This window comes from Pempheris klunzingeri, chromosome 14, assembly GCF_042242105.1.
Source record: "Pempheris klunzingeri isolate RE-2024b chromosome 14, fPemKlu1.hap1, whole genome shotgun sequence".
In the NCBI taxonomy this organism is placed as follows: Eukaryota; Metazoa; Chordata; class Actinopteri; order Acropomatiformes; family Pempheridae; genus Pempheris; species Pempheris klunzingeri.
The window spans coordinates 3,653,366-3,668,169 of record NC_092025.1 but is presented as its reverse complement, the minus strand read 5'-3'; the positions used below and the strand labels follow the sequence as shown (position 1 = coordinate 3,668,169).

The 14,804-nt window shown below is 43.3% G+C and overlaps 1 protein-coding gene across 1 annotated transcript in view; it reads right to left on the bottom strand.

Moving 5' to 3' along the window:
* robo3 (roundabout, axon guidance receptor, homolog 3 (Drosophila)) overlaps nucleotides 1–14,804 on the bottom strand; it is a 142,104-nt gene that overhangs the window by 11,970 nt on the left and 115,330 nt on the right. Inside the window, exons 9-14 of the mRNA XM_070844010.1 lie at nucleotides 12,414–12,585; nucleotides 9,599–9,804; nucleotides 3,636–3,717; nucleotides 2,555–2,723; nucleotides 267–433; nucleotides 13–134 (exon numbers count right to left, since the gene is read on the bottom strand). Of these exons, the coding sequence (XP_070700111.1) occupies nucleotides 13–134; nucleotides 267–433; nucleotides 2,555–2,723; nucleotides 3,636–3,717; nucleotides 9,599–9,804; nucleotides 12,414–12,585 (918 nt within the window). The remainder of the gene's footprint in view (nucleotides 1–12; nucleotides 135–266; nucleotides 434–2,554; nucleotides 2,724–3,635; nucleotides 3,718–9,598; nucleotides 9,805–12,413; nucleotides 12,586–14,804) is intronic.

The window sequence follows — 14,804 nt, the reverse complement described above, 5'->3', positions numbered from 1 at the left end:
AGAGCCACTCACAGTCCAGGATACCCGGATGGAAGCTGTTGTTAGTGTGATGGGCTCCTGCAGCTGGACGGCCACCTCTCCCAGCTCCCTCTGCACCTGCCTGTGGTCCACTCCCTGGCCTGTAGGACTCACGTCTGAGGAGGACACACACATTCGCTTCTCCTTAGAAGATTGCTGCCAGTGCATCAGCACCCGCCGCTGTGGTGTTCTTCACAATTCTAGATACGAGTCACGCTTAATTTGTTGTGAGAGAGGCGCAGCCTGACCTTGAGTTCTGACGGGCTCGGAGATGGGGCTCGGGTCGCTCAGGCCGTAGGCGTTGACAGCTCGGACGATGAACAGATAGATGGTGTTGGGGAGAAGGCCGGTGATTGTGTGCGTTTCCATCTTGACCATGTCAGCTACAGTCTGCCACGTGCTGCCTGCTGATTGGCTGTGAAAGGATCCAAGAAAGAACTTATGCTCCGCTCCTGATAACAGCAAGATATTTAGCAACCACATCTAATCCATAATCTAGAACGACACAGACACTAACGTGTCATCTCAGCTTTCACTCTGCTTCACATGGGTTGTAACAGCTGGTACTGGGTGTTGCACTGAAACCTGCTGCACGTCAAAATGTTTCCTGAGACAGAATTCATCCACATGACATATACAGTATGTCGTATGTCTCGTAAACAGAATTTTACTGTCGTAGTTAGTTGAGGTGGAGAGGATTTTTAATCATTTTATATAAAGTTGCACTCGCTGCAATTTAATCCATTATGGGTCTGCTGATTATTTTCTGTAATTGTAGATTGAATGGTTAGTTAACCTTCAGGAAATCAGGCCATCACAATTACCCAAAGTGACACCATAACCAAGAGTTGGATGAAGCAACCGATATGTTCGTATGTTTTGTTTGTGAAGTGTGCATAGTAACTAGCACCTATAGTTGTCAAATACTTGCGGTGGAGTATGAAGAGGCACAAAATAAAATATTCCAATAATGTATCCATTGGAAGACTACAAACAAGAAGCCTGAACGTTTCTTCAAAAGCTCCATTCTGCATTCAGGAGTGCTTTGCAATGGTGATTTACACAATTAACCAATGCATGAGCAGATCTCCAGGCAATAGCAGGATCTATTTTTGGCTTCCTCTAATATTTCTTATCTGGTAAACAATAGCAGATGCGAGCAAAGTCACTCGGTTCAGACAAGTTTGTGCTCACCAGAAGATCTCCTCCAAATGATACAATTTGCTGTCCTGATGAATAATGTAATGAGGCTTGTAAGAAGGCACAGCTGCCAACAGGAAACGAGGCCATGTTCTCAGCCTTGTGGCACTCCCCCAGATGCATTATCCCGCCGCCCCCGTCCCCTCTTCCTCCAGTCTATCCCTTTTTCTCTGTGAATTTGCTGTCACCTTGGCAGAGCAGCAGTCACAAAGGCCTCCCCAACCATTTGTATGACACTTTCATATTTTCCCCAAAGGGTACTGTGGGGGTTTGTGGTGAGCCAGCTTCGGTGCTGAACTGCACAATTAGACTAAAAGAGGAAAACGACTCATGAATACTCCTCTCTTGTGTGTGAGTGCAGGCAGCCCTGTGCTAGTGTTAGTTCAAGGTAACTCTGTGCGGGAGATGCTCAGAGGGAGTTCACACACTCACACACACACAAGGCTGTGGCCCCAAAAAAGAGAAAATGAATGCAGTCTCACCAGGAGAATGTGTAGTCTGCCTTCATATCGAAAAACACTAATACACAGTGCATATATACACTCACACACACACACACACACACACACACACACACACACACACACACACACACACACACACACACACTCTTCCCTGTGCTCCTACAAACAAACCTTAGCACCTCAGGCGAGGAAATGTTATTGAAAACATCCCACCGGTACCCTCCAGCTGCTTTATAGAGAATCAGTTTGCGTTACTCGGAAACGCTCTGCCGCTGCCACAGGCCGCGGTGGACGTCTGGATCTGATTAAGCTCTGCTGTGTTCCCCTCTTTATCGAATTGGAAGGACACATTTCCCCATAACGCTGCCTATCTTCATCTGGAGGCCTCATCCTGCTCCACCAAATCTGCTTTGTCCCTAATTAATCCAAGGTGGACTTCCTCTTGGGTGGCAGCACCTGAAGATTTCTGCTGAGGTGCTTTCAGGTTCATGAATGTTTAGAATAGCGAGTCCAATCACACGTCTGCATGAACTGAAAGCTTTTGTTTTTGACATGTTCTGAATGCTTGTGTCGTCCATTTCCAGTTCTTATGTGCCCTGAAACGAACATTCTTTGTCATTTTGATTCTGTGTGTGTTTATTTGAAAACTAGGTCCTCTTTTCAGGTCTGATAATAATAATAATTCATACATGTGGCAAAATGAAAAGGTTTTCGATTCTGACAAGACTTTTGAAATCTTCAATACAAGCAGAAGAATACAGCCTTGACTGCTAAATGAAGAAGAGGAATGATGTACTGATATCAGGTGAAGTGTGTGTCCATTCCTGTTTTTGCACCTGCCTTTGACGTAACTCGGAATTGGCGATACTCACCTAAAAGCCTCGATGATATAGGAGGTGACGGCGGCACCGCCCTCGTGAGCGTTGGGCTGCCAGGTCAGAGAGACGCTGTTCTTGGACACGTCTGTGACTATGGGTTTGTGCGGCGGACCTGGCAACTGGAAGGGCTCTGTGGTCTGAGCTACTGACGGGTCTGCACTCTCTGGATGGTGAGGGAGAGGGGGAGGAAATGAAGGCAGGGAGGGGAGAAGAGGGTGGGAGACAACACATTTAATTTAACTGCCTTTAGCGTTGCCGTTTCTTAATGTCCTCTGTGTAAACCCGCTAATGTTGGCTGAACATTTGCATCACAGTCGCTACAGGCTGAATACCTCACTTCTAACAGACTAACTGTGTTTTTCAACTATTAGATCTTAACTAACCATTACGATGCTAACAGTCAAGTCACAAACTCCAGTGTTATCAGAGCAGCTTGTTAAGTCGTTACTCCTTCATTTAATGCCTCTAATGAAATCTCTACAGCCTGAAAAATATTATGTACTAAAGCCTGATGGGTTGTGGAGAAAATAAAAAGGGCACAGCCTCACAAAGCACTGTGATTCAATCGACAGTGTGCTTGGAGCTGCAGCGGCTGATGATATGTCACCATTACATCCCGAATGAGGCCATTAGCATGTTTTAAGATTTATTTATCCACAGAAAAGTACCTGCTCTTGGCCTTGCAGGCATGCAGACTTTGAAAGCACAGTCAGGACCAGCTTCAGGACCAGCAGGGGTTAAGTGCTTTAATTAGACTCAGCCGCTCAGTGAACAAGGCTTTGACTTATGACTTTTTCAAGAATTATCACACATTAAGAATGACTCCTCAGTGGGAACATTTTCTTATCGGCAGTCACACTATTACAGATCATTTCATTGCTGTTAATTAAAACTGTTATATAGCAACTTTTCCAAAGTTCCCAAATGAATGATGAGAGTAATAATCAGGCTTGCTGTTTTTAGACACTTCTATTTTCAGCTGCTTTTTAAAAATCTTACATCTCGCTGTTGTCATACGTCGCCACTTCATGGCGCTGTCATTTGCATGTATTTAAATCACACAGAGACAATTTACCTTTGACTGTGAGTACTCCACTCCAACTCGTCTCTCCGCTGGAGCTGGTAGCCAGGCAGGTGTAAACCCCAGAGTCCGTTTCCTGGCAACAGTAAAATGTGTCTCATTAGTTTAGTTTAGTGTGTGTGTGTGTGTGTGTGTGTGTGTGTGTGTGTGAGTCCATGATACTATGTTAATGTACCCATTACCAGTGATTGAGACTAAATGTCATATCTCTCAAACCAGAATGTTTGCTCTCAGAATACTGAGCAGGGGGAAGTTGGCGTGGATGAAAAGCTGGCATTCACACAAAGCCGAACAAGTGACTCTTTCCACTTCCACATCAAAGTAAAACTCACTTTTTAATATCATTTTACAGCAGCTTGTAGCTCCCACAGGTGCATTTATAATGCTGTCACCTTCTGTCGATCTTTTTTATGATTATAGCATCACGGTAAGGTCATGGAAGACACCTCTCACCTCTGCAGGCATGAAAATCACAGACAACATGACATAGAACAGGACGACTTTAGATGCGCATTGGGCCTCATGGTAATGCAGGTGGATCTAATTTGCATGGTATGGATGTGAAGTGACATCGTGAATGTCGATACATATTCCCTCTATACATCAGTGAGTTGGCAATAACATTAAGCTTTCATCACACTCAGCCAAGATGTTTGAGTACAATGCAGCATTCAGCCAGTAAAGTGGGTGTGCTTATCTGAATCTGTCCATCATGATTCTGCTTCTCTTGGGCATCAGTTATTGTTAACTGCATATGAATATTTGCATTCTAATAAAGAACGCTTAATATAACCTGCTTTAATTAACTGCTTCTACTTTGGACATTTTGTCAATTGTAGTTATTTGAGTTATGATGTATTCTCAGTGGACCTATTTGAAGTTTGAAGCTAAAGTCAAGCTGGTGGCTTTTATGTCTCTCGTCTGATTCCTGCACAGCAGAGGAGGAGAGTTAAAGGAAGGATCAAAGGACTGAATTTTAATGACCAGCTAGGGGTCTAGAAATTTCTAAAGAGCCAGTCTTTATGCTCAACAGCTACTTAGCATTCTGGACAGGCTATGAGCAGATGTAATTAAGAGGTGTGTGATAAATGTGGCCGTGTGTGTGAGTGTGTGCACATGTGAATGTTGGCTATTAAATTTTTGGGGAGGCAAGCCAAAAGGTAGACGGGCTGTGAAATTGCTTACAACAGAGGGAGATGTTGGGGGTCTCTACACTGGGGAATCTCTCCATGTGACTCTGAGGTAGTAACAACTCGCCTCTGAACATGTGTCTGTAGCTTCATTGCTTCAGGTTATTCCTTTTTTCTTTCTTTATTTCTGTGTTTCTTCTCTCTTCATTGCCACTTTCAGTAAGACAACAGCACGATGAGACAAAACGTAGCCCCTCACTCATTTGAATACGTGCTGCTGAAGAGTGCTCCAGCAAAAAAAAGCCCGAACTTGGCTCAATGTTTGCTGCAGAGCAACACAATGGTTTAAAGGTGATTTACTAGTGAATCAGATATGTGTATACGCTCATTCCTGGTAGATTACTCAGTAGAGTGAATACTTATAATATAATAGACAATAAGCCTTCACACACATCTGTTACTCCAGACGACCTCTTGAATCAGATTTCGTTGTCTCACTGTTACCTGAAACAATACGCCGCCACCAAACTTCTCTCTATTCTGTTTTAAAACAAAGGGCTGTCTCCAATCTGATGCCAACTAACACGTCACGACACATAGCAGTGCACCAAAAGAGGTGGTGAAACGAAACTGAGAGCCAATAAACACAGAATTTATATGCAAATATCCAACAGAATTATTCAGAAAATTGGCTTTGCACATGTTTTATGAAAAGCAAAATAGATTTAAGATGTTGCCTCAAGACTACAAACAAATGTGTTCATTTCCTAGAAAACTCCACAGAATAACTGAGTGGGGTTTACTTTAACCTCTTAACCTCACCCACCCTGTTTTTGTTTAGCACTTGGCTGAAACACAACCTAAGCTAAGTTGTTTTTTTGAAAGTGTAAGCCATATTTGACTAACATTAACTAGGACGTGCTCTATGCAAGAACTTTGCAAATCAACACCTCCCTTCTGCATCTTTAACCAGACGCACACAATTCAACACTTGTAGACCTTATGAGATTGTATTATCTACAAGGGCTCACATTCACATTCACATTCACATCCACATTCATTCAATTTCTGCCAAGTGCGCAGGGCATCAGTACGTATCATCTACCGGCTGCTGTAATGCACCATAAGAGGTAGCAGCTCACCGGTTAAACAGACAGCATAGAAGAAAAAGACAACAAGAGACGTGAGCAAAAAAAAAAAAACGGTTCCAAATAAAGGCTATGCAAATCTTTTATGGAGGTATGAAATGCATTCAACTATTTGCTACGGTCGTAAGGACACACACAATGTGTTCTGATGAGAAATGAGTCCAAACAAAGCCAAGTTTGTTTACAACAAGAACTCCGTAGAGTAGGTGTAAAACTATTACACAGTAATTATAGAGTGTGTCAGTGCTGCTCCATACAGTACACTGTGAGGGCAAAGGCACAGACTCTGTGTTAACCTGTGGGGGCTGCTTGCTCTCTTAATAGTTCTCCTGTTGCCAGGCTGAGTGTGAGTGTGAGTGTGTGTGTGTGTGTGGTCGTACAGGTGTGTGTTATGGGGAATTTTAATTAGTTTTGCATCTGTTTTGCTGCAAGATGTCTCAGTCTTCTGTACTTCATCAATTTACATGCAGACCCACTCCGCCGTAAACACAATCAGCCTTCCTTTATTCACTTATTCTGCGAACACAGCCCATATTACTCCCATTGAAAACCTTATACATTATGCAGAGGATGTGCAAAGCAGAGCCTATCATGACTAATGCCTCACTGAGCTGCGAGCACGTACTCGGCCGTTCTCCTCTCCTGCATCTGGGCCGGCTCATCAGTAACAATGACAGAAGAATTACTCAAGCCTAAGTGGCTTGTCAGAGCGTCCTGCAGGACACGGGACAGGTGACTCTCCATCCCATCCAACATCCCTCCCTGCTCCTCCTCTCTTTCTATAGGCCCTGACCTTCAGTTGACCTGTGGGCCGGCTGATGGTGCGTCTGTCTGGGGGGGTAAAAAGCAGGTCCCCAGATGGTGGCATTTGATCGGTGGATGGGGAATCGGCATGGAGGGCGGGTGGGGTAAACAGCCGGGACACCTGACTATTAATCAAGGCCGGCAGCTCTGGGCTCTGCGCAAAACAGATTGCTGAAAAATGGATGAGTCCAGAGGAGGAGAGCAGAACAGGACGGAGGGATGGAGGGATGGAGGGAGAAGCTCCAAACTTAAAGGATCCGAAAATGTTTATTTATCTTCTAATTATTATATTTTTGACATTCAGAGTATTTCTGCACTGCACTTGCCATCTGCCAGTCAAACAGAGCGATGGGAGCTTTGGTGACTTTTCCCTTTTCTTTTTTTTTCTAGCATGGGTACCAGCCGTCTAGACAATAGCATACTGAAAGTTCACAGTGATGTCAGATCCTTCTTTGGGAAGGTGCAGAGGGGAAATCTGATTACTGACTGACATGTACACTGGGATTTAAAATCAACACATGAACTTGATTTCCTGCTCTAACCTGATTACTCCCAGTAGTCTGTTTTCTTTTGTCTGCTCAGTCCCTCTCACACTCCTCAGGCTTTGTTTGGCTTCCTCCGTTTCCCAACTGTCACTCTCCCTTTCTTTTTCTTTTTTTTTACCTCGCCATACCCGCACACACCCCCGAGCCCACACCCACATCAACTGTTTAGCAGAATGGCAGCAGAAACTTTTCTTTAAACCCCCCCCCCAGCACACACACACACACACACACACACACACACTACCACTGTCCATCACTGGTGCCAAGACACCCTGGACAGACGGGAAGTGTGTGTGTGGCTGGCAGAGATCCCAGGGTAATGGCATCTCCTCACTGCCAGGGTACGAGGAACAAACAGACCATCTGTCCCCCTCCAGGGGCCGTGAAGAAATCGACTTATTTATACTGATTATTTCAGGTTTAAATGTGTTTTATGAATGACGATTTCATTTTTTCCTATCATGCAGGAGGAAGATCGTTCTCAGTGTTTGTCTTTGATGTGTTTCATGCTCTATTATGGACTTATTTCATAGCAGAGCTCACATCAAAGGATGCTTAGAGATTTTTAAATAGATAAATGGTTAGATTTTAAAACATCTTAGGGGAAATGAGCTTTTACTTATGGGAATCTGGGAAAAGACATTATCCATCAGCAGCAAGACTGACCTTGATATCATCAGATTAGATAATCAAATCAATATCTGGTAGATGTTTGCAATAGTTTGAGTACTCTTTTACCATTTGCTTTTTTCTAATTATAATAACTTTGGTGATCCCTTAACTACCTTGTTATACCACCATCAGCTATAACTTGAATTTGTCCAAATATTGGTTCATGACCAAATAATGCCATCCCCATCAGTTTTAACTGTACTTTGTGTTTAGTGCTAATTATTAAACGTCAGTATGCATTGTGTGACTTTGGTGTTTTAAATGATGAGTCTGGATCCAAAACAATATTTGCACACAGTAGCACAAACCTACTACTACTACTGCTACTAACCAGTCAAGACAGCAGTAGACCAGCAACTTGCATATTCTGCAAGGTAGAAATTTCTGTTTTCATCAATGAAGTCTGGTTTTCTGGTTTCGAAGAGAGTGATACAGCTGCTATTTTCTGATAAAACAAAAAGACACCATCTGGGCCTTTCAGTGGCAAAACAAGCACTTTTAGTAGACACACTCTGATCTGGCACAGTTGCCCTAAAAGATTACATTACAGCCGCTGTAGCTCAAGCATCCAAGACCACGCTGACAAGCCAGAAGCTGCAGTGTGCAGAGCAACATCTCAGACAAATGTTTTCTACAAGCAATTTTGAGATCTCACCTCTGGATCCAAAGCCACGAATACCATTTGTTGTTATGTTTGCTGTAACACAATCAAATCAAACGCACCGCCATCACTAAGGGCACGTTCACTGTGTAGCATCCGATCAAACAGAAGCAAAGCCTACAGAGAACTTCAACATGGTGTTTGACAGCTTCAGATGGGTTCCAAAGCACGAGCACTTCCAAGTTGGTGCTCTCAGCTATCAAGTCGGCCCCTTTCATTCACACATGACAGGAACGCAGCATAAAATGCACTTTAGGGTTTCTGACTTTCCTTCCGTCCTCCCTCTCACTCAGCCTCCTGCTCCCCCATCTCTGCCTCTCTCTCTCATTCATCCAGTACTCACTCGCAGTGATGTATTGAGAATTTAATTACAAGTCTCGGTGATCGTTAATCATTGAGAACCCACAATCAATTAATGTGTGAGCCTCCCTGAGTCTCGGAGAGGCTGCGATGACCTCAGGTGCTGCTTCATACCCAGGAGGGAATTCTGGGCAGAAAGGATTTCATTAGCATGGAGTAAGACAGTGCTAACGACTGCTAATGGCCTTGCACACTCATTATCATGGCGATCACGCCTCACAGATGCAGTTTTGCTACATTCCCCATCCCTCCTCTTCTCATAAAAACTCATCATTTGACTAAACCGTAAAAATGTCCTCTGTTTAAGTACTTTCCCTGGAATTAAAACTGGTGTTTTATCATGTGAAATATGTTTATCTTGTGTGAACTGCATCATGTTTGATGTGCAAATAATGATGCATGAAGATCGTGAATGAATTTTAATAAGCTCACTGGGAGGTGTGGTATGATGGAATGAAAAGTAGTAATAAATATACAATGAATTCAACTAAGCTGAAGGTCGCCACAGATTGGCTGTGATTTAAAAGTCAAATCGACTTGGGCATAAATAAAAAACTTTTTCATTTCCTGTTTCATCAGTCGGGGAACTCCTAAACGGTGTTTGCAGTTTATTTGTTTAAGTCTTTTATCTAAATACCTGGAGGTTGGTGATTTGGAAGGTGCCGTTTTCCATCAAGCTGATTCGACCATCGTTTCCCAGGATCCTCTGCCCGTCCTTCTCCCACTGGATGCTGGGGATGGGGTTGCCCAGGATGTGGCAGTGTAACTGAGTGGTGGAACCAGGAGCTAACGTGTGATTAGCCGGTCCCTGGCGGATGATGGGTGGGACACGGTCTGAAGGGGCTGGAGGTACAGAAATCAGATAGATAAGTGATAAATAAGTGAACTCCCCTCAAGTTATTCAATAGTTCAGATTACTTGCTGACTTAAACCTTATGTTCTGGCAAAATGTCAGCTGAAGCGATCAAAATGGAATTCACAGGAGAGCTACGGTATGCAGAGCATGTACCACACAGTGCTGTTTCCTCATATCTTCGAAACAGGCAGAGAAAAACTCAAAAGCCAAAACATCTAATTTTCAACCCAGCGAAACACTGCAAGCACACACATTCTTTATCTGACTTCCGTGGCCTGAAATGTGGTCAGCAGGGTTTTCAGTTACTGGTAATTTTTCAGTTCTGTTATCATTGTCCTGGAAGCCAGATTTCAGTGTTTGCTCTGTGGGCTACAAATCTCCATCTTTATCTGTTCAATCGCAGACTGCCCTGCTGTGTGAAACGGAGAATGTCACTGGAACAGAACATCTACATCCAGGGGCTGGTTTCCAAGTCCGCCTCTCTCTGGTCCTGCCCCACTTCAACGTGCAAATCGATGACATAGATTTTCCTTTGGCAGGAGCGTGTTAATTTGGCTACCTTCTGTCAGAGTGATGGACCGCTTGTCAGGACATTTAGAAGTACCTCAAGGAAAACCAAATTTAACCAACTATTATGCTTGAAAGTGTCTACACTATACTTTTGAGTAACCCTGGATTATTTGGAACATAGGTGGATGGTTTACATGCATGTGTCCCTATCACACATAGTCAGTGGGCCACATGTGACTTCAATACCTTCATTACCTGATTATTAACCATCTTCAAGTTGTGTCAATCACAGTTGAAATGAGATTGCAGTAGGTGTATTAGCTAAGGTACAACATGATGCCCACGTCTTGAATGCTAGCAGACACCAAGGGGGAATTTGTACAAAGCTTTTCTTAACACACATGAAAGTTAACTGGCAGACAATTTTATGAGTAGGGCATGCTTTGCTTTGCACGTCTGCCTGCACGTCAGAGGTGTGTGACGCTGTGGGATGAACGCGTCTCACACAAATATGGAAATCCCTATTTGATGTGCAGTTACAGCTCCTGTGTGTAAACGTAGGCATGTTCAAACATTAAATACAGCGAAGGGTAAACGTGCTTTCACTTGACCCTTGTGTGCCCACAACCTTGTTGCAGCCACAGACAGCCATCACCGAGGAACTCATGGACATATATGGCTGCCCTCCACGTCTGCATGTGTGTGAGTGTAAACACCTAGAAGAGTTCTGCTTAGTTTAGAGTCAAGTCAAAGAAATTCCTGGTTGTGAAAAGAAGCTGAAGATTGTAGCTGAATATCCCTTGTTTTCATTTCCTTTCCTTTCCTTTTCTTTTTTCCTGAACAAACCGTTTCACTCACCCTTCCATTTGACATCTGCTACAGATATGGAGTGTAGCCTCATTAGTATTCTGTGCTGTGGAAAGCTCTGATATCATCAGCTAACTGAAACTAACTGAAAATGTGAAGAGTCAACACAGTTATTGTAGTTAGAGCTGAACAAAATCCCTGTTTACTCCCTGCACGGGAGGGGAGCATATGTTGCAGCAGGGTTATTTGCATAGGACTATCACCGGTTGTCCGTTTTGATTACATCAGATAAGGAGTCCTGCTGTTAGCTCATTTGGGGAAGAATATTCTAATTTGAGATGGATTCAAAGGGTTTTTGAATTTGTCGGTGCATGTGGGGGGAGAGGTGAAGCAGCAGGTTGTGAGAGATGATTAATCAAATATGCAGCTGAGCATGTTGAGTTTAAAGATTAACAAAGAGTTGCTGCTGTTGATTAGTACTGTATTTGTTTTACTTCTATTTTGTTTTAATTATCTACCTCTAGAGGACAATTTAAAACACATGCAGAGTGTTTTCTCGTGACTTTTTCTCTCTTGTCTTTTTACTTCTCCCAGTTTACAGGAGAAAGTTTCTTAATTATTTTTTTAACTAGTGAGGAAAACTGGCTCCACACTGAGGATACACACACTGCAGTAGCGAATGCTAATTATATTTTGTATTGATTAAAGTTTTAGAAATATTTCTCTCTCACACAGATGTCAAGAATGTCTGAATGTGTTACTTGTCTCAGCGCTGTCTTCTGGAAGCCAGCCAGTATAAGAGGCCAGACAAACACATCAATGCAGTTAAAAGATGCCATTTTTCAAGCAGTTTCAGATGGGATTTGTAACTAAATTACTTCCTGGGAGGGTAATTTTGGAGGTGCATTCTATCAAGAGAGGGATTTATGTGTCAAAATGTAACTGCTGCCTTGGCCAGGGCACTCCAGCAAAAGAGATTCTCACTCTTACTCAGTGAGGCACCTCTCCTGGTTGAATCAAATTATAAATGTGGAGCCAAGTGTGAATTCAGATCTTCAGTAACTATGGAGCAGGAGTGAGAATCTTAACTGAGGAAGCCAAAAGCAGAGCAATGTCAGCCCCGGGTTTGGACCACAGACAGAAAATATGAAAGCAGCGAAGTGTTTTTCACTCTCCATAAAGACTGTTGCTGACCGTCACTGTATCTTTAATGTGATTATCTGTTATGAGGTTCGTGCGCTGCCCACCCCGCCTGCCTGTTACTGTGTGTCACACTCACCACTCTCCACCTCTAGGAGGGCTTTAGTCAGGATGCTGCCGGCCACACTGATGGCCTGGCAGATGTAATAGCCGGAGTCTTCGACTTGGACGTCAGTGATGGTCAGCTCACCGCTCAGAGACACAGAGAAACGACCCGACTGTGTCGGCTCCTGGATGGGGAACAGCAAGATCTGGAGGAGGAAGATTAACGATGATGCAGATTAATCTTTTTGTTTAGTTTCTTCATTTACTCGTTTGCTACTTTACACGGTCACTTTGTTATTGAGAAAAGTCTTTTTAAACCCTCAAGCTCCAACACAAAAGGAGAGATGTCAATGCCACACCTGTCCACCTGCAGCTTTATTAAGAGTAAGAGTAAGAGCTCTCTCTCTCTCTCTCTCTCTCTCTCTCTCTCTCTCTCTCTCTCTCTCTCTCTCACCCACACCAGACAGAAAACCTCTCAGCCAGGTTCTGTCTAAGCTTTGGTCTGATCTTGACCTGCTCTGTATGAAAAGTGTCTTGAGATAACATTTGTTATGAATTAGCGCTATATAACCAAAGATAGATCGACTGATTGACATGCATGTGACTGTGTGTGTGTCCTCAAACTGAGAAACAATTCAAACAAAAACATGTAAAGGAGAAACAGAAAATAAAATCAGGCAAGAGGGCTGGATGGATGGAGGAACGGCAGCAGAGAGGATAAACAGACGCACACAGTGGGCTCCCATTTAAAGAAAAGGGCTGGCTGTAACAGATCGCACAACATTACAACAAATCATTGTAGCTAAAAACAAAAAAACAGTATTGGTTCTCAGCGTGCACTCAGGATCCCTCTTTAATCTCTTTCAGAACATCTGTATCAAGCAGACCTGTGCTGTAAAAGCGCCCTGTCACATTCAAGGCCAGACTTTCTGGACATAAGCACGAAAAGGTCAGGATGTCCAGCTGTCACTACGGCACAAATCCTGAAATAAGATCAGAAAAGGACTCATTTCAAGTAATCTAGTTACACCTAATTAAACCTAATTTACTGACATGTCCCTTGTTTATGTCCACTTAAACGCAAAAAAGACATCTAAAGTTATCAAGGCAAGTCAAAGGATCTTCCTTTGGAAGCACTGGATAATCCATTTATAGACCAACAGATTTTTTTAAAGTAAATACATGGTTTTGTGCTCGGCAGTATTTGCGGTGCTGGGCTGTTCATTGTACCCACTGAGTCAGGAGATAGGGTTTCGGGGCATTGCTCAAGGGCACTGAACAGGGCACGCTGATGTTATGAATAGCTGAAATCAACCCGTAGGATACCATTGCTCATGGGAACCTCAGCAGCATTAACAATCACCAGTGATATATAAGCCTCTCATACACATAGTGTTTGTTCCTCTGTAGCCTGGGAGCAGTTCACACCCAGCTCTGTGAGCACGTCCTATTGGCTTTCACCTTCTGAACTTTTATCCCTGATCTTCTTGACTTTTCTGTTTCATTTGTCATTTTAAATAACTGTATATTTCCTGGGTATTTCACTGAAAGGCAGCTGCTATTCACAATATGCTGCCCACATACTTCATCTCCTCCTCCTCCTCATCCTCCATGCTTTCCCCTCTTTATCTCTCTCCTCCACTCTTGTTCTCCCTCTCCCACACACATTCTCCAGGCCTCCTCCAATCTCACTCTTCCCCCTCTAATCTGTACCTGGGAGCCATGCTACTGGCACCCACGCACTCTCATCAGGCCTTTCAGTGCATTCCAACAGGCTGCAATGCTTATCACACGCTGGCCTTTGTCACTCACACACACACACACACACACACACACTGCACGCACAAACCCACACACACACTTTTGAGGACTTTTGAAGGCAGGCCTGTGCAGACTCACGCTATGTTGAATAATACCCCGTGTGGATGATGGGAAAACGAGGTGTGTGTGAATGTGTGGTTGTGTGTGACTCACTCTGGTGCTAAACTACAGCACATAGCAAATGACAGTCAAGAGCATGATAGTGAGGAGAGATGCAGACTCTCTTTGAAGCACAGAGTGGATTGTAAGGAAACTAGCTCTAACTAGCATAATAACATAACAGCTGTCATGTATCCATTTCGCTGCGAGTTAATGTGTTAATTTCATTTTTTCAAATGGGTGAAAATGGCTAAAATATTTTGTGATACATAAACACTAAAATGTTGTTCAACCATACTGTAATTATTGTTTTTTCTTATTTATGTCAAGGAAGAATCTAAGTGCTTTACATAGTTCAGTTCTCTCCTTTATGCATTCATAAGGTTGTATGATCTACGTTGTAAATGTATTTTTTTTTATTTTTATGCGACTCATGGCTTCACTGTTCTATCTCCTATTTATTGATGAGCCCTGCTCTGTTCTAACCCTCACCTGCCACTCAAAC